The following is a 26,926-nucleotide window of genomic DNA, read 5'->3' as shown; positions in this document are numbered from 1 at the left end:
CACAAAACACATGACCAGCTCACCTTTGCCCATCACACAATATCTGAAAATAAAGAAAGGTGATGGATGTCAGTAAGCACGATCTCTCAGCTCACCAAAACATCTTGACAGTGTTCTTAGAAAAAACAGAAAAATCAACAGTTTTGGAAATGTCTGCTACGGCAGAATGAGAGCAGCAACAAGCTGTGGAATTAAATAACGGGTTTAATTAACAGCAAGAATTGGCGTCTCATTAATGGAGATTGGTTGGAGTTTGAAATCCCAATTTAGCTGGTCATTTGTCAGCTCATTTCACATCTCATTTCTGTTTGGCTGTCATTTAATGAAGAAAGGAATAAATACAGAGGACTGAATCCTTAAAAACAAGGCTATTAAAATGAAGGGAAAAGAAGTTAATTAGTATTGAAAACTGGTCACTGATCAGGAAAGAATGAAAACCTGCAGCCACTGCGGCCCTCCAGGCCCAGAGTTCGACACCCCTGCCCTACACGGATGCATAGTTTGCGTATTCCTAAGAATGTCCCTGACCCCACTCAGGCATCAGAGTGACACAAGCATACATGCATATACAGTACTTATGCTCTGGGAACATCACATATAAAAATAAAATGAGCTGAGGAGGCTTGTCATTTGTACATTAGATCAAGGGGTGACGATATTATGGACAAGTAACCACATATATGTATTGTGTGGAAGAGTATGAAGTGCCGTTGAAACAGAAGAATGGTGGTGCTAGTGAGAGTTGGCAATATGTTACAACATTTCTTTATTGTAGCTGCAACACATTTACTTTTAGGTAGGAGTGAAATTTCTAGGGCATTAGCTACAGGTCAGTCGATGACAGCAGATGAAATCTTAGAAGTGATTCTGACCATCCAGTCAGGAGTTAAGGTGAGGAGGGGAGGATTTTTTTTGGCAGGGGTAATATCAACATCCTCAAATCCTGTTGCAGCTACAGTCGAATAATATTGTCTAACACACAAAATATAAATACAGTTGTGCTTGAAAGTTTGTGAACCCTTTAGACTTTTCTATATTTCTGCATAAATATGACCTAAAACATCATCAGATTTTCACTCAAGTCCTAAAAGTAGATAAAGAGAAACCAGTTAAACAAATGAGACAAAAATATTATACTTGGTCATTTATTTATTAAGGAAAACGATCGAATATTACATATTTGTGAGTGGCAAAAGTATGTGAACCTTTGCTTTCAGTATCTGGTGTGACCCCCCAATAACTACAACTAAACGTTTCCGGTAACTTCTGATCATTCCTGCACACCGGCTTGGAGGAATTTGAGCCCATTCCTCCGTACAGAACAGCTTCAACTCTGGATGTTGGTGGGTTTCCTCACATGAACTGCTCGCTTCAGGTCCTTCCACAACATGTCGATTGGATTAAGGTCAGGACTTTGACTTGGCCATTCCAAAACATTCACTTTATTCTTCTTTAACCATTCTTTGGTAGAACGACTTGTGTGCTTAGGGTCGTTGTCTTGCTGCATGACCCACCTTCTCTTGAGATTCAGTTCATGGACAGATGTCCTGACATTTTCCTTTAGAATTCTCTGATATAATTCAGAATTCATTGTTCCATCAATGAAGGCAAGCCGTCCTGGCCCAGATGCAGCAAAACAGGCCCACACCATGATACTACCACCACCATGTTTCACAGATGGGATAGGGTTCTTATGCTGGAATGCAGTGTTTTCCTTTCTCCAAACATAACGCTTTTCATTTAACCCAGAAAGTTCTATTTTGGTCTCATCACATCCGTCCACAAAACATTCTTCCAGTAGCCTTCTGGTTTGTCCACGTGATCTTCAGCAAACTGCAGACAGGCAGCAGTGTTTTTTTTGGAGAGCAGTGGCTTTCTCCTCGCAACCCTGCCATGCACACCATTGTTGTTCAGTGTTCTCCTGATGGTGGGCTCATGAACATGAACATTAGTCAATGTGAGAGAGGCCTTCAGTTGCTTAGAAGTTAGCCTGTGGTCCTTTGTGACCTCACCGACTATTACACGTCTTGCTCTTGGAGTGATCTTTGTTAGTCGACCACTCCTGGGGAGGGTAACAATAGTCTTGAATTTCCTCCATTTGTACACAATCTGTCTGACTATGGATTGGTGGAGTCCAAAATCTTTAGAGATGGTTTTGTAACCTTTTCCACCCTGATGAGCATCAACAACTCTTTTTCTGAGGTCCAATGACTTACAGAGAGACAATTAAGCCTCACATACGATCGTACTAACGTTTGCTTTTCTCAGCATTACTTTCTACGTATTTTCCATAGATTTCATGGATTCCTTTTCAGATGCTTTTTCAATAATGCCAGCGAAACTTATTTCGATCTAAATGTAGGTTAACACCCACAATTATCCACCTTACCAGGATAAGTCCATCCAATTGCTATGTCTCTGGCATTCCAACAGATGGTATATCACAATAAAATGCATTGCATGTCATTCCAATTGATGCCACATCACAAACATTAACACTGCTTTTGCGAATCCCATACCAAATGGCATATAACAGAAACATATGCATTGCATGGTGCACAGAAAATGTTAACTCTGAGGTCTACATTGATTATTTACATTGCAGACAGGTAGCACAGCTAGTATTTATTAAGTTTACACGGGGATGTATGTTTTCCGCATGCTCTGTCCTTTTAAATTGAGAGAATGTTCAGCTGCAAGTTGTTAATTTAAAAATGTGAATTGCCGGCCTATCACTGTTAACTGGTAATCAGACGGCCAGCTGTGTAAACCATGAAGAAACAAAAAGCAACAAGAAGACTAGTTGCGTATTATTTAAATATTGTATCAACCCTTAGACCGGAGGATCGTCTCCTCTTAATAGTGTAGTACAAAGTCTGGTCTTGATCCACAGCTAGTACGGTACGATCTCAGCTACACTGCAACTGACCCATGGATGTGTTTCTGACTCCAGATTGAGGAGTGAATCAGTGAAGGGTTGACGTAACACTAAATAAAGAGAAATACAAGCATGGTTTCCTGACAGAAATGTGCATATGCATATTATTATGTGAATTTCTCCTTGGGATTAATAAAGTATCTATCTATCTATTACCCAATAATTTAGCTTTCCTCTGTGGCCATCTACTTCCTACATAAAGTAAGGAACATGACAAAGGATGGATGCATATAACTGAAGGAGTGGAAGTGCCTTATATCTGACCGGTATCCTGCATCAGGGTTGCTGCCCACTGTTGTTCTCACATTTGATAATTTTTGAACCAACCAAGTCAAAGAGAAATCAATGTCAAACTGAGAAGCAACCCATACAGTATGTGAAATAAGAGCACACAGAGCCCTGGCACGATGTGCCATATCACCAGGATCTGCAGTAGTGGTAACCGACCACACCGCTTCACTGAGTCAAGAGCCTGATGACATAGAAAAGACACAACTTTGGAATCAGCAGAATCCCAATTGTGAATGGAGTTGCTGGATGTTCCAGCTGAGAGTGAGCAAGAGACCAGAACAGGAGGTCACACAATATATATTCATAAAAGTCCCTGGAGCATTCATTACAGGTGCTAAAGAGACACACCAACTTGGCATGGGCATGCAAGATAAATATCGAGTTTTTCAAATGGATCAAACATTCTAGAAGTTTAATTTGATGTCAACAGTTTTAAAGTTTCAGATGCTTGCTTCAGTGGGTGCCCTCCTGAGGTAGGCAGCAATATGCCAGGCTGGCTTCCAGTTAATTACTATAAAAACAGAATTAAACATATGAGAAATTGTTACGTTTAAGATGTCTTTAATGACCAAGAATGATGTACAAAATATAGTGTGATGCTTATTATCAATACCAAAATCTACCATTTATAAGGGATGCCTCTGCTCTGCAGAAAAAAACTTATATAAAAATATGGCTGAGGCAGACATATGCTGGGTATTGAAGATGTCAGAGAGCAGATGTGTCTGTAGCTTGTATCAAGACTGGCACTAACCAAAACCCGTCTTTAAACAGAATGCCAGGTTCTTAAAACTGTAAAGCTAAAGTAATGGGGGTGTTACTGGGTGGGGCTGCTGTGCTATGTTGGGATCAGTACAGCTTGTACTCCTTGAGAAAAACAAGTCAAGCAGAAGGATGAGAATCACAAACACGGAAATCGAACAAAGACAGGGTGGCTTAAACAAATAAAATTCATTTTGCAAAGGCCAAAAAATGACCTCAGTCCTTTGCCGTTATCCACAGCAAGCCATTCCTTCCAGAAGTACACAACAAGCTGAAACAAGGAAAATAGGCCAAAACAACTCCTGCAACAGCACACACGTCTCGTCTGCCGCCAAACGAGGCTTTTTTTGGACTACAAACTAACTTTCAGGAACTTATTATAAAAAGATCATTAATAGTCACAAAATTAGAACAATAACGCAAATAAATACATTTACTGTAACACCTCCTTGCATAATTGTCACATTTAACTTTATAATTACTTGAAAAGGTAAGGACAGAAAAATAGAGTAATATTAGCAACATACATACTTGTCTAAAGTATCAGAGATCCTTCAGTTTCTGCTCTTGATGGTCACTTGCTATTTGATCAAATAAAGTGAATTATAATGTACTGAGGTTTTAATCATTTTTCCAATAAAGTTTCAAAAAATGAAAGCACAGAACAGTAGTAAGTAGCGCATCAGGTAAGTTGACTGGTGTTCTCTATTTAACTAAGTTCTCACAGTCCTTCTAAGACAATGAAGCATTACTGCGATTTTCCTAAAAAATAGAAATTTTTAAATTCATACTACATGATCATTAAAAAGACTGCAGTGGGTTGGCACCCTGCCCGGGATTGGTTCCTGCCTTGTGCCCTGTGTTGGCTGGGATTGACTCCAGCAGACCCCCGTGACCCTGTGTTCGGATTCAGTGGGTTGGAAAATGGATGGTTGGATCATTAAATATTGTCCAAGTTGTGGGGATATTAATGTTTATTTTTTATTAATAAAACTCACTTTACCCTTTATTTATTATTCTTGGATGTTGACATTTTACTGCAAGTCACCTAGTAACATATGTTTCCTCCAGTGAAAGCAAGTGCTGTATTGACAGGAAGATGCAACCAATACAAGCTGCAGAGAACCAAATGACCCACGTGTTTCTTCCTTGATAGGAAGTGACACTTCATTAGTAACCAGACAGAACGAGACGTGGGCAACTAGTTGGAATGCAATTTTAAAAAGAGGGGACCAAAGTTAAAGAAAACATTGGGGGGCCCTTACTTTCTAGCATCTTTATCAGTTTGTTTGGGACAAGAGAGATATGAATCTTGATTCCTTGCCCTGATGGAGCAGGGAAGACTACTATACCATACAGATTACAAGTAGGAGTATTTACTACTACTACCATACCCACACTTGGCTTCAATGTTGAAACTGTAACATATAAAAACCTTAAATTCCAAATATGAGACTTGGGAGGACAAGCAAGTATAAGGCCATGTTGGTGGTGCTATTCTAATACAGATGTAGTGATATACAGTATGTGGTAGACAGCTGTGACACAGACAGAATGGGAATTTCCTAATCAGACCTTGTTGCAACGTTAAAGAAAAAAGAGCTGAAAAAGGCCATATTACTGGTATTTGCAAACAAGCAGGATATGTAACAGGCTAAGACACCCACACAAGTTGTTAATTCACCCAGTTTCCCTGCTCTTGAAGACAAAAAGTGGGAGAGTTTTAAAACAACTGCAACAAAAGGCACTGGGCTAGATGAACCAATGTAATGGTTGGTAGAAGCACTGACGAGCCAAATTAGATAGACTGTGGGGCATTGTTTAGTGTGCTCAAAAATTACATATTGCATCTCAAGTTACTGAAGACCATTAAATAACACAAGCTTTCAAATAATTTCTTTTGGATTGTACAGAGTGGCAAAGTAAGAAAACCAAGCAACAGAAGTGAAACACAGCAAACGTATCCTGCAAAAGTCTACTTTATTTCTTTTGTTGCAGTTTATTTAGTGTTAAGAATTTTCTTTATTTATGTTGATTTTTGTGGTTAATGTGAGCGAGTTTTTTTTAATAATGGACCTATTTTGTCTGGGTATCATAGGTGATTTTGTGAGAGAAATGTTTTGGGCAACTGATCCTGGATGCACTGGTTTCTGGTTCTAAATTTCACGTTTGTTTATCTTCAGTTACAGTAGATTACCAATATTAAATATGAAAAATAAATGCTGTGGAAAAAACAAATTATAGATACAAAAAGTTCTGAATTTAATACATTCACATTTCTTGTTGTAGCATTTTGCAAGTAACAATTTTGCTCTACTCTGTACATATCCCAACAATCCTACTACAATTTTTGTATCCTTAAATATTTCGACCATTTAAATTAACAGTTCAGCAAATTCAGGCTTCTTTCTAAACAATAGATTGTAAAAACTAAAATAATGGCAAGTATGAGTAGAAGATAACTTTAACAGAGGAATGACCATTGAAGAACATGTGTTTGTCAGACATGACCATGAGAGCAACTTAATTTTCTGTTGTTTCGGGAATGTCAGAACTGAAGTTAGTGTAATGGGTATCATTAGCAAATGTGGGTCAAAGCACACATTTCAGTCCCAAAGTAGATACTGAAGAATTAAAGTGTAAAGGGTACCTCAGAAATTTGTAAATCAATCACCTTCAAAGTTTTGGCTAGGCAAATGAACAAACAGCAGGCAATCTTCTCTCGGACCTTTAAAAAGTGGCATGCTGCAATAGTGATAAGAGCACAGAAAAAACATATACATTTGCTAGGGTGATGGGGGAAAAAAAGGTAAGGCAGTAGCAAGCAGTGCAGAAATGTGATACTAAATGAATCATATTTTACTAGTACAAGTGTTGCACACCTCAAAAGAAAGCATTTGGCTTGTGTACTTATTGCCAACAGTGAAGCATTCAGGTAGTTTTTTAATTTTGGAAAACGTAGCCATTGTTGTACAAGGCAAACATGTATGCGAGTTACTGCTTAGTGATTGACGCACCTAATGCTATTTCAAAGATGCTTTTTCTTGAGATGAAACTGCCCCCTATTCACCCAGTTTATCTATCATTTTATGATCAAATCAACAATGCTATATGTATCCCACAATACTCATCCAAGGACATGCAGGTTAGGTTAATTGTTGACTGGTACTCCATTTGCCAAGCGTGTTTTTTCTAGTCTTCCACCAGGTGTTGCCGAGACAAACTCTAGTATCTCACAAACCTAAATTGGTCGAAGCAGGCCTGAAAATGTTAAGTTACTCTTCATGATGCAAATGAGTTACTGCTGATGGGGTAATGTCTAAGAGATTATTTTTACAACCTTGATCACAAGACACAATGTTACCAGTTCTCTCAAGGAATAATGATGTAGGTTACATTTGTGAGCAGTGGAAACTATGCTATTCTACTTATTAGCTGTTCTAGAAACAAAATGTACCCTCCTGAAAAGTAAGTGTTTTCAACTTTTTGGTCAATAGTTGTAGATTGTTATTCAGTGTGATGCAGCACTGCAGATTTTATAAGGCAGTTTATGAATGTAAGCACTGTTAAGATTTCTTTTCTATATATATATATATATATATTTCCTACACAACCATGTTTTGTAACGTAAAATTAGTGAATTGCTAGAAATACACCTAAAGCAAACTTTTGTGAAGCATTAATTCTATTTCAATAAAAAATGCATTGAACATAGAAAGTAACAGTTGTCTAGTTTAAAAAAAATACTTTGATCTCTGTACATTCCATCACATACATGTGAAATGAACTACAATACCCACTCCCATCGGCTCTTGGGATTAATTTTACATATACTGTACATACACTATAATATTATTGAAACATTCAGATGCAAAAAATACTCAAATGAAGGAACATACAATAATGCATCTTGGCACAATTAAAACAAAATGGCAATGTAGATAATAGTACAGGACATGTTACAGATACATTTACAGAATTTGTTTTCTTCGGATGCTTCCACTTACAGCACAATGATAAAAAAAAAAAAACACACACCCATTAGTATATCTGAATTCATTACTTCCAAGTGTCTAATCAAATGAGAACTAAATTGAAAAAACATTAAAACAAAAGTACACTTGTTTATCAGATTCAATTTCCTATATAAACAACAAAACAAAAAGGCACAACAGTAGAACATATAAACATTTTGGAAGACTGCAAGGTTAGTTCATAAAGAGGCAAAAAATAGGAATGCACATGGGATAAAAAGGGAAAACAATTCATTTTTGGACAGAGGACAGCCAGACGGTAACGAATTACCCTGTCAAAGTTGTTCAGATAAATGCAATACATTTTGTGGCATTACTGTTTTAGAAACAAAGACAGAAAAATAAAGACAAACAAACTCAGTTGTAGGACATTAGACATATCATAGAGAAGCACACACACACACAATCCATACTCTAACTCTACAAATATTATTTAAATATATATATACACACACACACACACACACACACACACACACACACACACGTAATGTAAAAATTATGTGGAAATGTCATTTTTAATGCTGTTTACATAACACTAAGGAGAATTCTTATTCTGGTAAAATGAAACAATTCGTAAACCATTTACGTATTAAATATTTGCCATCAAATAGCTGATCTGAGAAGGTCCAAGTGACTGACGATCTCTTTTTACGCGACTATATTGCTTAGTTTCTAAAATGTTACAATAAGGGTTTCTCGAATACAATGAACTGGGATAAAGAATCAACACCACAGTTGAAAAGATCCACATTCAAAGCTGTCTCTCGAAGTGTATTCTCCGCTTGTTTCCAAAGGTTTATAAGTATTAATGGTACTGAAAGGGGAAAAACTGGATAACGGCAATTAGCTCCTACTGCCTCAACATCAAACATCCCAAGACCATTGCACGAGTGTTGGGTTTTGTCCTCTAAAAGCATACAGCACATGCTCAAAAATGAAATCTTTACCTCAGTGAAATGCATTGCATTATATTTGTTTAACTTTTAAGAAAAAGAAATAAATATTTGTGAGAAACACAGAGAAGGAAAAAAAAAAAAGCATATAATATATACATGCATGAGAATTGGTGCAATTGCTGACGAGTCCTGAACAATGCCAGAAAGTTATTAACAGAAATATATATATTTATATAGTACTATACTTTGTACAAGATAAAATTCACAATAGCAGCAGTGACCAAAATGAGGTAAACAGAGTAACACTTGCTAACAAAGTGGTTATAAACCTCATTGTTTTGCAAATACATAGAGTGGTTCAGTTTAACTCTATTATTATATAGTAACCAGCAAAGATTAACAGGTTTTGGCACACCATCTAAGAAAACTACAAATACACTAATTTAGTAATGGCAAGGCGAACAGCCTCTTTGTGATAGCTTGAAGCAACACCTACTTCAAGACAATTTAAAAAAAGAGAAAAAAGTCCACTACATTTGAAATTCTGACATTACTCATCTGGTGTTATTTACAGCACCTCAAGGTTCTTCTTAAATAAGGGACCATGAGGTAGTCGCATGCACAACAGAAGAAAGCAAAAACAAAATTAAATGTAGTTGTTCAACATTTACAGTGAAATTGTGCATTACATACAGTATGTACAAAAAAACTGGAAAAAAAACACTGAAATTAAAACCAATTATTAAAAAAAAATGCTTTTTGGCAGCAATACATGATGTTGGAAACATTTTTGATCCTGAAAAAAAAAAAATACTATAATGCAAAAAAATTAGGAATGCTTGATTGTGTATTTCCCTTTCTGAAGCTGAGATATGTAGAGTTTAGACTTGCTGCCATCCATTCTTTTGAACCAGACTTCATCATGGTTGATAGTGGTTATTAAGGCGCTGCTCCCACGAAAAAAAACACAACATTGATAAGTCAGTAAAACACATATGCATACTCAGGATGACACAGATTGACATGGCCAGTTCACTTACTATCAAAAAAAAAGTGTGCACCACTATTAAATTTACCTTGTTGGATATTCATCTTTTTTATCAATGCATATTCTTTGGCCACGGTTATACCACTCTCCATCATAAAAGAGTCGTCCATCTTCTGAGTGGGCACTATGTTGGTGTTTTTCACTTTTTATGGATGCTAAAGGCAATATGATGAAAACAGGGTTAAGTAGAAAACATTTAACTCAAAAAAGGTACGATCTATCACAAAATTGAAGTGCACCCAATTAATGTACCACTTATTTCTTAAGGGCAGTATATCATATTTGTTTTTAATTACATCATACAAAGTCAATTTGTGCCAACAAACTAAAGTATACATTATTTGGCTAAAGCACAGGACTCTAAACAACAAGTTTACTAGCCCCAATTCTCACCAATGCCTCACTGTGAAACCCTGAGCAAGTCACTTAAACTGCCTGGGCACCAAATGTGATAATCATTTTACAAGAGGAAATAGAGAGTAATGCCATTGTATGTATCTAGAAATTTCTTAATGATCTTAACTGATGATTTAAAAAAAAATATTGGGAGTGTGCTCCCCTCGACTTTCTCGTATACGGAGATAGAGAAAAAGGACATCAGAACCACTTCCAGTTGCGCTATATTTCTCAAATATCATACCTTTGTTTCTAGTCATATCTAATCGATAATATTGATACATAATGATTTCTCTCTATTTATAATCACACTTTATATTAAAATAATATTGTCGCACTTCGCGAGGTCAAAAACGGTGGTGGAATTTTTTCATTCAAAGTAAAAAAAAAAAAAGGTATAGTCACCTAAAATACAGGGAAAAAAAAGTGTTATAATATAATATTTGTTGCAATAAATTGTTATAGGCAAAATTGCACTTAGGTACATATGATCATGATAATGATGGCGGAAATAAAAAAAAAAAAACACAACATCACATTAAATGTATTATCAGAAACATGACGGGGACATAGCAGCTTATTGTTCCCATTACACTATACATGGCAAGTTCAATGTTTACATGCTATTGTTAAACTGATGATGTATAAATTAAAATTATTAATAGTTATTGAAAAAGAGTATGGGTTGTATTGAATACAGTTTTTAATATGTATATTACATGCCCATTTGCAACACTGAAATAGTGTAAAAATATAATTTTTTTTTTTATTAATTTTACCTTAAAATCTAACTTTGCATTTTTAAAATGCTGTATTACTGCTGAAGCAAACTCTGTATAATACATCACTGTTTAGAAATGTTTTGCATCCTTCTCAAATATATATATAAAATGTAATTTTCGGTCCTTGGTATTTAATAATTTAATAAAATATAATTGAACAAAAAACAAGAAACTAAATTCATACTTTCTCATATAATTAAAAAAAAAACCCACACCACACACACACACACACACATCAGAATGCCTTCAAGTTCACTCACTTTCTGATTTTATCCTGTGGGGTCCCAATGTGGCCACAGCCTAGATAATCAAAAAAAAAAAAAGAAAAAGAAAAAGATATAGCTACTGAATACTACATCATAACAAGCTGAAGTAAAACTGTGGTACAGATTAATTAGTTCAGCATAAAAACCAACAGGTGACAAATGCATACCTTTCTAATGGTTGTCCAGTCTTCAAGAATATCAAGGTCTTGTAACATATAAACTATATATGGTCGTAAAAAAATTAAGGAAATAGACAGTCATAGATACATCACTGCTATAAACACAACAGAAACTCCATTAAATGTAACTTCTGAAGGACATGTAGCTACACGTTACCATAAAAACATAGGTCTTGTAAATATAAATGACAAATACATTATCTGAAGTGCATTTTCCAAGCTCTCAGTTGTAGGCATCAAGTATCATGTTTTATAGGACCATCCTGCTACTCCACATTACAATGCCTTGAAATTTTCAATAACTGTGAAAAAACATTTTACTTCAACACAATTCTGTTAAGCACCCAGCTTTAACAAACATAAAAAAATTACAGAGATTGCTGCTAAAGAATTTGAAACACCTTACCTCTACACCCACACACTGATTTTGAATATTCTAAAGAAAACGAATAAAGGATATCTGAAACAACAACTGGCTTCTTCTTTTTATCTGGACTGAATGGGTCTTTCTTTTTATTTTTTCTTGACAGCAATTCATCATTCCATAGTTCTTTTGGAAAAAAAGGATAAGAAAAAACTGTAACACACTGTATTAACTTGACATTGCTATATTTCTGTCTTTATATGCTGCACAAGTACAGGAGTGAGGCCCAGAATTGTAAATGACAGACACACTGAATTTTCAAGGTTAAAAAGAGTGAAACACTTATAATCCCGAGGAAATGTTACACCCAAAGAAGTGGTACAAATCTGCATCAGCCTAGCATTGCAGCAACTGATTAGATGGAACATTTTACCTCGGACATTAGGCTGTTAGCTTCTCTTAAGAAAGAGAGAGCTTGAAATGTTTCACCATAAATCTTTGCTCTTATCCACTGACAGTTTAAAAGAAAACTTTTCTCAAAAGAAAAGTTCTCACTAATAGAATTTTACTTAAAATAGGTAATTACCTTGGTAAAATATACTTTTGTAAAATTGCTACTTTTTAAAAAGGCAAAATTTGTAATCTTAAAGTTCATTCTTAATGACATGGGTCATTTTATATTTGTGCATATTGTTATTACAATTACAAAAGGCCTGCTAACATATTAGTGAACATCCTAGCAGTAAACCATCAGTCAAGAAGTTATATTAAAGAAAAATAGACGACCAACAAACTTCATGATTTTATCATTCCATAATGTACATGGTTAAATACAAAAAAAGAATTTTCTGTTAACTAGTGATTATTGCTTAAAACAGAAAAGCTGTGGAAATTACTGGCCATCTATTACCCATGCAAACCTTGATATTAAAAAAGTCAGAAATTCATTAAAACTATTCATCTCCATCTCTCAGATACTTCAAAACCGAAGTCTACTTGTTCTGTGTGATTAAATGCTCAGTAAGCTGGTTTGTGAATTTTAAACATACAAAGCTTACAATATACCATTGGATGCAGTTTTAACACTTTGGAAAGTAATCCATTCCTTTAACACTTCAAGGAGGAAGTACAATGAAAATTCTTAAAATGATCACCTGAATCAAACACATTATGTGACAATTACCTGAGGTAATATCTATGCTGTGTCGGTCTTCTTCAAGTCTCCTTATTTTCTCCTCAAGTTCACTTTGCACAGTGTCATACAAAAGCAGCTTTTCACTCTGAAATGAAAGGCACATAAATCAGTTGAATGTATTTGAGATGTTCCGTCTGACAGCTTTTGAATAAATTTTGTGTATTCATCGGGTGAAATATCAGTCCACAAAGTCATATGTCAATAAAACCACTTACCTAACAGCTACAGCAAGAAGGGGAATAAAATTAATGCTGAACCAAAAAAATTACAATTTTACTAAAGCAAGATTTTCACTGTGTTGCTTCCAGGTTTTCAAGAAGTATTCTTTTGCAGACTATTCTTTATCACTGGTCAGTCACCAAACACTATAAAATTGATAAAAGCAGAGCTTTATTTTTCATATATGTTTTATTGTATGCAAAGAGGTTTTGGAATGCTGCTCCCTATAAAAGCTTGCAATTAAAGACCGATTGAGCTGCAGAGAAAAACATGGTCTTAAGAAATTTTATGAAATATGTTAATTTAATGTATGTCTCACCACTATTTTCCAAAGAGTTCCTAAAGATACTAATTTGTGTAACAATCCTGGGTGCATATTCCAAATAAATTGTTATACTGGGTTTCATTATTTATTTATGAAATGTATCCAGGTCATTCTGAACAGTATTGCTAAAACAGACAATTCAAAAATATAGATAAACATTTATTCTGAAATAGTGTCCACTTATTACTCATCCATTAAAATTTTCCTAACCCGCTTATCCAGGATAGGATGTGGGGCAGCTGCAGCCCATCCCAGCAGTCACTGGATGCAATGCAAAAACAATAACAGAACAGTTCACCAGACCGTTGCAGGGTGAACATACACACGCTCACTAGAGCCAGTTTAGCATGCAAATTCACCATATTTGTTGGGACCATGGGAGGGAACCAGATGAAACCCATGAGAACATGGGGAGGACATGCAAACTGCATTATTTTTTATAATCACAGATTTGATAACATCTTTCTTGAAACTTACCTCACAATGTTGGAGGGCTGCTTGGATTTCACAATCATACTTATTTTTCACAGACTCCAAGCAAAGTTCTCTGTAAATACCTGCATTCAAAAAAACAGAGAGAAATAATGTCTTTAGGAGGTCTTTCAAAAATACAGTGGTACCTCGGTATTGGTCCGCTTTGGAATAAGTCCAACTTGGTATACGTCCTGTTTGGACGTGCAAAATTTTGCTCGATATGCAACCTTTTTTTGGAACACGACTTGCGTGTTAGAACACCGTGCACTACTCTTGTTTACTTCTCTCAAGACAAAGCCACGACTGCGCACGAGCGTCATTACGCCAGTTGCTAGCATTCAGTGAACAACCTGCGCTATAACTCTATGTGAATTTTCACGTGATTTTGCGTTTTTCCGTGTAAATTTGAATTGATTGTTGAAAAGTATGAAGGTGGCATGCGTATCCGGGACACGGCTGCTGCATTAACCGTATGCCGAGAACGATGGTATCTACTATTGTGAAAAGCAAAGACGTTATTGAAAAGTAAAGCGAGGATCAATTTTCATTTATTTCATCTATTTGCTTTTGTATTTATGTATTTTAATATTAAGCAGTGTTTAAATTATTTTATACAACCCCATCAATGTATAATATGCCAATAAAAATAGAATTTTTTGTCATGGGAACGGATTAATCATTTTCTCTTTATTTCTTATGGGAAAAATTAATTTGGTATACGTCCTGTTTGGTATAAGTAAAATGATCTGGAACGGATTAAGGATGTATACCGAGGTACCATTGTAGTCTGAAAGTTCATTTAACTTTAACATTCAGCACATAAAATACCAGCCAATATGACGTGTATTGTCACAAAAATTAAATTAAATAATTATTGGCTATGTTAAACAAATGCTATTGTTCCATCCTCTTAATTAAGTACAAATGAGACAGTTCCTATTTGAGCTGCTTAAATCACAATGCTGGAAACAGCCCTGGACAGGGCAATGGGTCTAATGTTGGGTACTCAACATTCATTCATATGGGGCCCAATTTCAGGGTTTTAGGTCAATCTTACATGCATGTCTTGTAGGTAAAAGTATCTGGAGTAAAATCTACAATTTTGATTTGATATAATTTGTTAATCCCTGAGGGAAAATTGTTTTTGTGCATGACCTTTGTATTGCATGGGGATTTAGGATAATCAATTTAAAGAAAGAAAGGAGGAGAAAAAAAATCACACCTGCCACTTTGGTTCTGATTTGCATATTCTCTTGCAGGGTTGCCAAAGGCTCAAGGTATTCTGGTGCCTTCCCAGCAATGACTTCTTGCAATTTGGCATCAACTTGGCTTAGCCGTTCTTTATAAAGTCTAACAGAAAGAGGAACACATAGAAGTCATGGTAAATTGTTTAGATGGTTTAACAACTAAAGTACTTAGGCAAAATATGTACTACATAAAAAGAACCCAAAAATTCTGAATTAAACTATTTGTTGAATGCCCTAAAATCATATTCTTAGTTTTTGGAGTAGGCAAAGGTTTTACTAGCAGACAATGTTGCTGGTTAAATACATTTTCAAAAACTGTTCACTCATTTGCTCCAGACATCCAAATGTCTCATTAACACTCGATCTATAACATGAATTTAGTATTAAGCATACCTTTGGATGGTTACTAAAAATGCACAGCTATATCCAACAATGAAGAGAATACAATTATGTTTGTTTTTAAAGCACAATTAGCAAAATGTTTATAACTGGTCAGCTTAAGTTAAATGTGATCCAATTGCAACAATGGCAGTACAAGGTCACAATCTTACAAAGAGTAAACAATTTAAGGTTTTGGGGAGCATCACACTGACCGATGGGGAGGGGAAAAAATAAAAACTAAAATGTATAAAACTGGGTTATTCTTTAGACTTAGCCTTTTCCGAAAAAACAAAAAAATACCTTCTCTTTCAACTAAAATATAGTAGCCTTTTAACTTCATTAAATGAACAGATTCCAAGTTCCTCAGCATTCTTTCATCTTGACAATAGGATTACAACTTCCTGAACATTTTTCACTAACCAGGTTGTCGTAATCAAAGTCACAAAATAATGGTGCAAAGACCAGCATTACAGAGTTAAAATTAAGAACAAGCACAGGATAGGATGTCATATCAGCACAAAGTTAAAAAGGTTTAGTGTTGACAATTAATCTAATAGTATATTTGAACTGTAGGAGAGGAACCTTGTCTTTGGAGAAAATGTCATGAACAATAAGGAGGTCAAGAATAACACAAAGAATGCATTTGCAAATTTAACTGGACTCTATGACATGGAATTATTACAAATTATGGAGCATACCTAAAATTTAACTTTCAATGTAACATGAAAAAACTCTACATATTATATGACACTGCATGAAGTATTATACAGGAGCACTGGATACCATCTTTAAGTGAAGGAAAAAACAGCACTACCAAGAAAATGCAATGTATTCTCAAAACTGAGCAAGCGGAAAGGTCTTCAGGAATACTACCAAGAAGAAGATACAAGAATTCATGGCAATTATTTGTCAGCCCTGCACATTACAACCATTCTTCATATTTTGGGTTCCCAAATGTGGGAAAATACACACGTGGACAAAATTGTTGGTACCCTTCAGTCAATGAAAGAAAAACTCAAAATGGTCACAGAAATAACTTTAATCTGACAAAAGTAATAATAAATAAAAATTCTATGAAATTTAACTAATAAAAGTCAGACATTGCTTTTCAACCATGCTTCAACAGAATTAAAAAAAAACCTCATGAAACAGGCCTGGACAAAAATGATGGTACCCCTAGAAAAGACTGAAAATAATGTGACCAAAGGGACATGTTAATCCAAGGTGTGTCCACTAATTAGCATCACAGGTGTCTACAATCTTGTAATCAGTCAGTGGACCTATATATAGGGCTCCAGGTAGTCACTGTGTTGTTTGGTGACATGGTGTGTACCTCACTCAACATGGACCAGAGGAAGCGAAGGAAAGAGTTGTCTCAGGAGATTAGAAAGAAAATTATAGACAAGCATGTCAAAGGTAAAGGCTATAAGACCATCTCGAAGCAGCTTGATGTTCCTGTGACTACAGTTGCACATATTATTCAGAAATTTAAGATCCATGGGACTGTAGCCAACCTCCTGGACGTGGCGCAGGAGGAAAATTGATGACAAATCAAAGAGACGGATAATACGAATGGTAACAAAAGAGCCCAGAAAAACTTCTAAAGAGATCCAAGGTGAACTTCAAGCTCAAGGAACATCAGTGTCAGATCGCACCATCCGTCGTTGTTTGAGCCAAAGTGGACTTCATGGGAGACGACCAAGGAGGACACCATTGTTGAAAACAAATCATAAAAAAGCCAGACTGGAATTTGCCAAACTACATGTGGACAAGCCACAAAGATTCTGGGAGAATGTCCTATGGACAGATGAGACAAAAATTGAACTTTTTGCCAAGGCACATCAGCTCTATGTTCACAGACGGAAAAATGAAGCATATCAAGAAAAGAACACTGTCCCTTCTGTGAAACATGGAGGAGGCTCTGTTATGTTCTGGGGCTGCTTTGCTGCATCTGGCACAGGGTGTCTTGAATCTGTGCAGGGTACAATGAAATCTCAAGACTATCAAGGGATTCTAGAGAGAAATGTGCTGGCCAGTGTCAGAAAGCTTGGTCTCAGTCACAGGTCATGGGTCTTGCAACAGGACAATGACCCAAAACACACAGCTAAAAACACCCAAGAATGGCTAAGAGGAAAACATTGGACTATTCTAAAGTGGCCTTCTATGAGCCCTGACCTCAATCCTATTGAGCATCTTTGGAAAGAGCTGAAACATGCCGTCTGGAAAAGGCACCCTTCAAACCTGAGACAACTGGAGCAGTTTGCTCATGAGGAGTGGGCCAAAATACCTGCTGAGAAGTGCAGAAGTCTCATTGACAGTTACAGGAATCGTTTGATTGCAGTGATTGCCTCAAAAGGTTGTGCAACAAAATATTAAGTTAGGGGTACCATCATTTTTGTCCAGGCCTGTTTCATGAGTTTTTTTATTTTTTTAAATAATTCTGTTGAAGCATGGTTGAAAATCAATGTCTGACTTTCATTGGTTAAATTTCATAGAATTTTTATTTATTATTACTTTTGTCAGATTAAAGTTATTTCTGTGACCATTTTGAGTTTTTCTTTCATTGACTGAAGGGTACCAACAATTTTGTCCACATGTGTTTTTCCACGTGTGTTTGTTCTGAGGACACCAAGAGTAATTCCAAAATATACCTTTGATGCAGAGCAAACACAATTAATCCAAGAAACATAGTACCTACTGTCAAATATGGCAGTGACAGCCTCATGCTACGAGTCTATTCTGGATAGAAGAGAACTTCACATATCAAAAACTTTTGCAACAATGTCTGTTGTCCTCTGCCAAAAAACTAACAAATAACTAAATAAAACAATGTAAAAATGATCCAAAGCAAATACTTAGCTCACTCATCTACTGTGAACATTCACTGTTATTTAATTTTTAGTTTAGTTTCGTGAACTTTTGACCATTTATATTTTTGGTGACTTGCCTCAATTTTAAACTTTAAGAAAAGCATTTCAGTTTAGTAGTAGTTGTAGCTTAAAAATTCACAGTTCAATGAAAATTATGAAATGCACACTATGTCATAATAGTGAAGGGGACTGTAAAAATACGCCAATATTCCCAGGAAAGTGAAGCTCTTTTTGCACCAACTATTTATACAGAGAGTTATCTTCTGAATGTTTTAAAGAGTGATACATGAATTGTGTGTTCATCTGTTCAAGTTGAAAATCATTTACTTTGGACTGGGCATTTTACTTTAGATCAACTATGTCATAGTACCTTATGAAGGCGGGTAATCCACACAACCTATTAGACATTCAACACTATATATTAGGCATATAACAACATTCATCATCACACCTCCAATTTTCAGCTTCATAATCATTACTCTGTCTGACGCTCTTTTCACAATTATTTTTCTGTTAGCCTAAAATCACCCTTAATGTTAATCCAAGACACATGCAATTTCTGTCCCATAGGTTACTCATATGAGCAAATCAGCATGCCACGTTTTGTTCAAATCTGTGACAATGAGGTCCAAATGTGGGATGATTTGACATGGAATTACCCTATTACTCAGCTTGTACTGCTTTAAAGAAGTAGGAAAATCAAACCAGTGACACACCATGTAGTGTGTTAACAGAAACACATACATCGCAAAGATGTGCATTTAGTGGGGCTACTAAAACAGCATACGGAATGTACTCATAACATCTGTTTGAAAAGTACAGGGAGTAAACCAGATGAGTAATTTGTGCACTTAAAAGGTTAACTCAAATCGCTACTTTTGATTATACAGTTAGCCTTTAAGTTGGGGCAAATCTGAAAATGGAGGGAGTGATTATGAAAATGAGATCTCCAGGGACCTCATGTATAAACGGTGCGTACACACAAAAATGTTGCATATGCCTCTTTCAGCGCAGACCTTGAGATGTATAAAAACTAAACTTGGAGTAAAGCTACGTACATCGTCACACAAGCCTTACCTTGTGCGTACACAAGTTGCCACTCAGTTTTGCAAACTGGCAGCACCCAGCGTCAAAGTAGTGCTGTTGTTCCTGTGTGGTTTCCTTTCTTTTAGATTCACATTCATGACATCTTTATGAAATACACTGAAATTAACTGTATATTGTTTATAAATTTAAGGCATCCAATTGTAATCAACCTGTAACAATATAATAGTCCACAAAATGTCCAAATAATTCCAAATATCATAGCTGCTTTAGCGTTGCTACTCTTAGTGCACCACTCAGATTATTTTAACCCACTTTATCCGAGTGTGGAATCATAGCTGTACATCAGCTGATTAGAAAGCTCTATGGCGGGTTGTGTCAAGAGGGCCAAGGATTAAACAGCATCTATCCCTGAAGAACAATTATAGCACACAAATGCCTCAGTCATGAGCACAGTCTATTTGAACATCCCCCATTCAGCAAACACTTCAGAGCCTTTTCTGCACAAACCTTGAGGTTCTTAAATAGTTTAAATTCCAACAGCTATAAACAGACTCAATCAGTTCATCAAGTGCTCCTGGTAGAACTGTTTGAACTTAGAATTACAATTACCTCACTGTAAACTTGCACTACAGTTGTAATATTGCACAACCTGAACCACTTTATGAACCATTTGCACTATCTGCACATGTATATTTATACTTTCATATTGTATATTTTTACATTTTTTTTTCATATTATTATCATCATCATTACTGTTATTTTATTATTTTATAGGAAAATAAGTTTATAGAGGATTTGCATTTTGAATCTCATTCTACCATACAATAAAAATAAACAAATTCAGCTCAGTAGAAGACAGTGCATATTTACAGAGGATGACGACTGGCTTCTAAGTCGATTAAGATTTCCAAGGGCTATCTTCTTGGAGCTCTTGATATCATTTTTAAGATGAAATGCCTTAAAAGTACAGTGGAACCTCAGTTTGCGAGAAAGTTGGTTTACTAGTGTTTTGCAAGACGAGCTAAAATTTTTAATAAATTTTGACTTGATAAATGAGCAAGGTCTTGCAATACAAGTAGTATGGATACACTTTGTCTGCTGAGCGTCATGTGACCACAACTGACCTGATGGTTCTTCTCACGTTCGGTGTGTGTGTGTGTGTGTGTGTGTGTGTGTGTGTCTCCGCTACAGAGCTGAGAGACTGCAATTGCTTTGAGACACTCTTCCGCGTGTCGTCCCGTTGGGTGGAATCCCACAAGAGTTTAGAAACTCATTCACACCAGCCATGATTCTTTTCAAAGGTAAAGTGCAGGTTAATTTGTTTTATGAATTTTTACTTTACATTTTGTATTAATCATTTTTATATGAATAGTTTTGGGTTGTGGAACGAATATTCTGAGTTTCCATTATTTCTTATGAGGAAATTCACTTCGATATACGAGTGCTTTGGACTGCGAGCACGTTTCCGAAACGAATTATGCACGCAAACCGAGGTTCCACTGTATGTATATTACATTATACAGATACATTTTTAACTTAATTTAAATAATGAATACTGTTAATTAAATGTGTGGGCATGATGGTGCAGCGGTAGCGATGAGCTGTGGCCCCGTTCAGAGATTGGTCCTGGCTCAGATAGATGGATGGAATAATTAAACATGTAATAAAAAGATATTTAAAAGTTTTGAAGAATTGCCGCTGTAAGCTTACAGATGGTCTGACATTTATTAAAAAGCTTATTGTGTGGCAATTGGTTGTGTGGAGAAAGAAAAAAGGATAGCAATTGGGGATTAGTACATTTGAAAGAGACAGTACTGCTGCATTAAATTCATTCATTGAGGGTCATGCACGTTGCGGCAAGCAAATTGTGGGGCCTCAGTTCATTTCTGCCAATGCACCACTGCGCCTCCATGTTTAATACATGCTTTAATTCATTTCATCATAAAAATGATATCAAGTATACATCTTTGCATTTATATTGTTTAGAGAGCTACAATATCATAAATGTAATGTATTCCGTGTCCTGTTGGTGTAAGAGAAAGCCTGTTTCAGAAGCACACAGTGATTCATACACAGAGCACATAGAACACATACAATATGAAGCATTTAATGTGCTACTTTAGTTATGATGGGATCTGAGAAACTCTAGTAAATTTAACATTGATTTTAAGATTAAGTCTATGATGTTCTACTTTAATGACAAAATAAACTACGAGATTAGAGTGGACATTTCGACCATTTTTTCCAATTTGTCCCCATTTTATTTTTCTTTTCTCTGTTCCCTACTACGATTCTGTAAGACACTCAGACAGTGGGCTAGGACTCACCTTTTATGTTGATATCTGACCACTTCTTTTTTCCTTCAGGCTCTGTGCAATTTTATGAACTTGAACTTTTGAGTATCTCCGCTACTCTGTACCACTTGATCAACTTCCTTTTGTTGTTTATACCATTGCTTAAGCCAACAAATAAAAATCCTTGCCTCCACTTTGCATTCGCCGAAATTCCCTCCCCTCCCCCATGTTTTTGCCATCGTCTTTTAAACAAACACCTGAATGGGGACGTTGATATTTATATTGATTTGCAAATTAAAATATGCAAAATTTGGAGATAGAGAGAGATAGATATAGATATAAATAAAAATGTACCAAGTAGTTATATGGCAATAATGTATTTTTTTTCTTTTTAACCACATTTACATCTTGATTTTCATTCGTAGGTGTTGTAACTGTTTAATTAATCCATTATTTACTAATTAGTAGGTCTGATGCTAAAGTAGCTGCAGCCTTTGATTATTCGGCATTTGCCTGGGTGTCTCCTTGTTTTTAATTTTCATTAATAAGATACAAAATGCATGGGGAAAACTGCACAGAGAAAGGGCAAAATATAATGAAATCAACAAAAGAGAGTTCAGCATTTAAATCTATAGCCAAATTAGAAATATTTCTAAATGCACATTTGCACATTTTACAGAATGATGTTTTACTTGCCATGCTGTCTTCAAATCGGTTACACTTTGCATATTGCAAGTAAAGACCAGCAGGATATGCCAGAAAGTTCGAATTATTAGAAAATTTGTCATGTTGAGTGTAGACCCCAATTAATCCTACACTGCCATATCTGTGGTTCTTTCGATTCAACAGTCTGAACCCAGATCAGGCTCTATGGCTTTGTTATTCACACCTAGATTACCTGTTGAAATACATGGGTCACTGAGATTTGCGTTGCAGTGTTTCTCAAACCAGCTGGTCTAAATCAAATAAACACCTAATTGTGCATGAATTATGTCTGCGTTGGTTGGACATAATTCAAACTAACTAAACTAAAAATGGAATCTTTGGATAAGCCATTTGAACTGAAAAATCAAACAGGGCGATTCATACAAAATACCACCGATCTGGATTAATGGTTAGCAGTGTTCCTCATGAACTGGGACAACGTTCTTCCAATGGTTATATTGCATGATGGTCACTGGAAAGAGAGTACTTTGAATATCCTCAATATATTAAACAGGTTTGTTAAATTACATTCTATAAAATTGTTAAATTATGTTCATCCTCCACAAAAAGTCTGTTCTTGGGAACTTATGTGCTGCTCATGAAGAAATACAACTTCAGTGGAGATTAAACAAGTTCTCATATGCTTTAACAGTTTAAAAAACATGTGCAAAAAGGTTTCAAGAAATGGGAACAGAAACATGATACTATGAATAAAATTAAACTGTTGGGTCACAAGGAGCCATAGCCTATTCATAGCAATACTAGGCCAACTTGATGATGTCATCTTACCAAACATTTACATCTTTTGTAAAAATGAAAATAAACATTTCCAAATACGACAGAGATGCTGGTATTTAAACCCATTCTTGTAGAAATACAAGGGAGCGGTAATAACCACTAAGCCACCAGGTGGTACAGAAGATTTTCTTTAAATAAGACATCCAACTACAGGTACATGCTACAACCAAAGAATAATTTGAAACTTTAAATATTTGATTTAGGCTAGAATTAAAAAGGAAACTTGGGGAAAAGGTGAAATTATGAATCACATGTAAACTTTTCAATACTAACACATTTAACAAAATGAGGATAGCCCCCCAAACTGCTACAGCTCATCAAATATACAGCAGAATTGAGCAAAAAAAGTACTTTAGGAATCAGTTCTGATTAATATATAGATCAAAAACAATGAACTTACTGATCCTTGAGATCTGTAAATTGCTTTTCCAGGTTTGTCATTTCATCTAAGCATTCCATTCTTCTTCTTTCACAGTCTGCATCGTCCATCTCTGTTACAGAAGTATAATTTTGTTCAGCCAGCAGAAAGTCTTACATATAAACTCAACAATGAAGCAGAGAATTCCAGAATGCCCAGATTACTGTATTCCCTTTCCAAAACATTAAAAATGTTGTATTGAAATTATAAGTATTTGCCCATAAGTTGTCTAAAGACAAATATGGACAAAAATATGACCATACTGTGATTTCAGTCTGTACTTGTCTCATTCCTTTTCCCATACTACTTATAACAGCACAGGAAACATGGACATGATGCGAAGGTTAGTCATTTGCGGAGTACACACCATATTGAGCAATAAGATGCAAAGAATGAGATTTGTTAAACAGAAACTTACAAGGAGTTATATCTTTGCAGGCATATTATGCATATTTATACAAGGTATAGCTAACAGACTTGGTTTATCTATTTTATTAGGTTGTTGCATGATCATCGGGCAGAAATAAAACATATGGCAAAGCAGGCAAACTATCAACTCATCTACATACAACTTTAATCAAACAATTTATCGGAAACAAATCAACAGTCCCCTTAGCAAATGTATAATCTGTAAGCCCAAAGATGGCTGATCAGGCAGGCTCACGGACTAAACAATGGACACACACTCAGGTGAAGTATGCATGGTGAACTCTGCACATCTGACATGCAACATTTTGTTCTTCAAATATAAAGGGTGCAAAGATGAAAAGCAGGGTTTTTTTTTTTTTCTCAAACACATTCTTCTTCTGGCATTTTCCAGAATTATATTCTCCAATGTGAAGCAATGCACCATCAGGAAAAATGTATTTATTTTATTTAAACTGTAGACAGTTGAATCAATATGTGTCTTCTATTCTACACAACATACAAATCTGTAAATGCAATAAGCAGCCTTAACCAGTCATACACAATATTTCAGTGTATGCTTTCTCAAAGCAGTTATTTAAATAAAATAAATTAGGTCTAGCGCAGATTATAAAAGAAAATGAGCCTTTTTGAAAACAACTTTAAAATCGATTACTTTTGAAGTTTTATCTCATTAAAAATATATATATAAAAAAAACACCATGGGCTAAACAGCAGAGTATGTCATGAGAATAGTCCAAACTCCCGAGTAAATGTGACGTGTTGCATTTTATTGCCTACAGAATTCTTTTTGTGCAGGCCTCCACTTATTTTAACGCTCTCACAAAAGAGCCTCTACTTGCCGTTATTAACTTTATAATAATAAAAAAAACACAAAAAAAAACACAAACACAACATCCAGGCAGGATGAAATGCTGGATGCAAACAATTATAAATCTTTAATAATCATAAACTGTAACTATCTAGCATATGGTAAGCATTTGAGCATCTTACGGAACTCAAACGTGTGCACGAAGAGAATGTGCTAACTACACGTATGATGATTTAAAACCGTTATCCTGCAGCACTACCTACTGCGCCACTGTGCCTTCGCGCGATGCAATTTACACGAAACTAGTGTTTCACATTTAAATAATCAGTCTGCAAGACAGGAGTTCTTTAGTTATGGATAAACTCTTACTAAACCTTAAGAAATTCAAAGTCATCACATGCAACATAATATTATTGTTGATAAGCCGAACGTTCCAGTGTTGAAACTGTAAACGATATATGTGCAAATATCAAACGGCAGAAAATTCACCTGCAGTATTTCCCACCCCCATTTCAAAAAAGTAGGCAGAAAATGACCAAAAAATAACTTGAATGAGCGACTCCGCATTTTTGTCAACGATAGATGTATAAAAAAAGATTTCTCCACTCTCAGTCCGCAGCCAGCAAACGTAGCCAAATAACACCGAGAACGTTGGCTGGAAAAAAGCATATGAAGGAAGTTTCTTCTGGATGCTTGTCAAATAATCGACATTTTCATTAAAAAAACGTAGAAACAACACATTGAATGGTTATTGTGTTGTTTGTTTTTTTTTTTACCTGAACTGTCTCCATCTTCTGACACAGAAGAGCTCTCCGTGTCTTCCTCGTCTGAGCTGGTGCCTTCATGCTCCGGATAATCCACTTCCATTTCCTCATGATTGGCCTCCTTTTTATCCCGCGAATGCACTGGCATTTCTTTCCGCTGACTGTTTTAAATACTTAAAAAAAAACAGCAAATAAATTGACAAATATATACTTTTTCGGGAAACAGAAACAACCTAACTGACTATATGATGTATGAGTAGCAACAACGGACAACCCTTAGCACCAATTGCTGGCTTTAGATCGCCTCAATGGAAAACTCAACCTATCAGACACGAAGGAGGTGGGCTTTAATACAAAACGTGCGTGTTGACTGGCGCCGTTTGGATTTTTCCGCCATTTGTATGGCTTGCTGGGAGTTGTAGTTACGAAAGCCGCGTTATCGTTAGAAGAAGGGTAATGTTTGTAAGGCTTGTACTACAGTTCCCTTATTGCTTTGCGGATTTATCTCCAAAGGCTTTACAATCAAAACATGACTCAAAGCAGCCCTAACATTTTACATTAATACGGTTATGTTTAAAATATGCAAACGGTTGCAAAGATAATTGAAAATATTTACTTATTCGAAAAAATAAACTGTAGTAAAGTTTATGATTGACCAAAAGCTACATGTGCATTACTATTTTATAAAGAGTTGTATTAACACGTTGTAGTAATGAAAAAGTAGCCTACGCAGCGGTATCATGCATGCATGGATGAACAATTAAAAATAATGTTTAGTAATATGAGTAAAGGGAATTTGAAAATACAAGTGCGGGAGTTACCGGGCCGGAAAAAAACTGTGGGGTGTCAGGAGCACCTTTACGTACGCACGCACCAGAAGATCAGAATGCTTACAGCTGGGAAATAGTGGCTGAGGTAATGAGCCCCCTCAGTCTTTTTGGTGGAGACATTTTTAGTTCCTGTAAAATGTGTTAGCCTTTTTTTGCAGGGTAT

General features: G+C 35.8%; 1 protein-coding gene and 1 pseudogene across 1 annotated transcript; one reads left to right on the top strand and one right to left on the bottom strand.

The window, feature by feature from the left end:
* Positions 1-837: 837 nt before the first annotated feature.
* On the top strand, positions 838-6,342 carry LOC120518421 (annotated as a pseudogene).
* A 1,721-nt stretch (positions 6,343-8,063) lies between these two features.
* On the bottom strand, positions 8,064-26,226 carry brms1la (BRMS1 like transcriptional repressor a). The gene is made up of 10 exons (XM_039741550.1): positions 25,946-26,226; positions 23,915-24,005; positions 15,395-15,522; positions 14,176-14,255; positions 13,143-13,239; positions 12,056-12,145; positions 11,584-11,648; positions 11,411-11,450; positions 10,001-10,127; positions 8,064-9,871 (listed from the first exon to the last, which is right to left on the bottom strand). Exons 1-10 carry the CDS (start codon positions 26,079-26,081, stop codon positions 9,754-9,756), a joined length of 972 nt encoding a protein of 323 aa, XP_039597484.1. The 5' UTR covers positions 26,082-26,226; the 3' UTR covers positions 8,064-9,753.
* Positions 26,227-26,926: the final 700 nt, after the last annotated feature.

The sequence above is a fragment of the Polypterus senegalus genome, chromosome 18 (assembly GCF_016835505.1).
Source record: "Polypterus senegalus isolate Bchr_013 chromosome 18, ASM1683550v1, whole genome shotgun sequence".
Classification (NCBI taxonomy): Eukaryota; Metazoa; Chordata; class Cladistia; order Polypteriformes; family Polypteridae; genus Polypterus; species Polypterus senegalus.
Note: the sequence above shows the minus strand (reverse complement) of the source record. Positions and strands in the feature narration are given on the sequence as shown.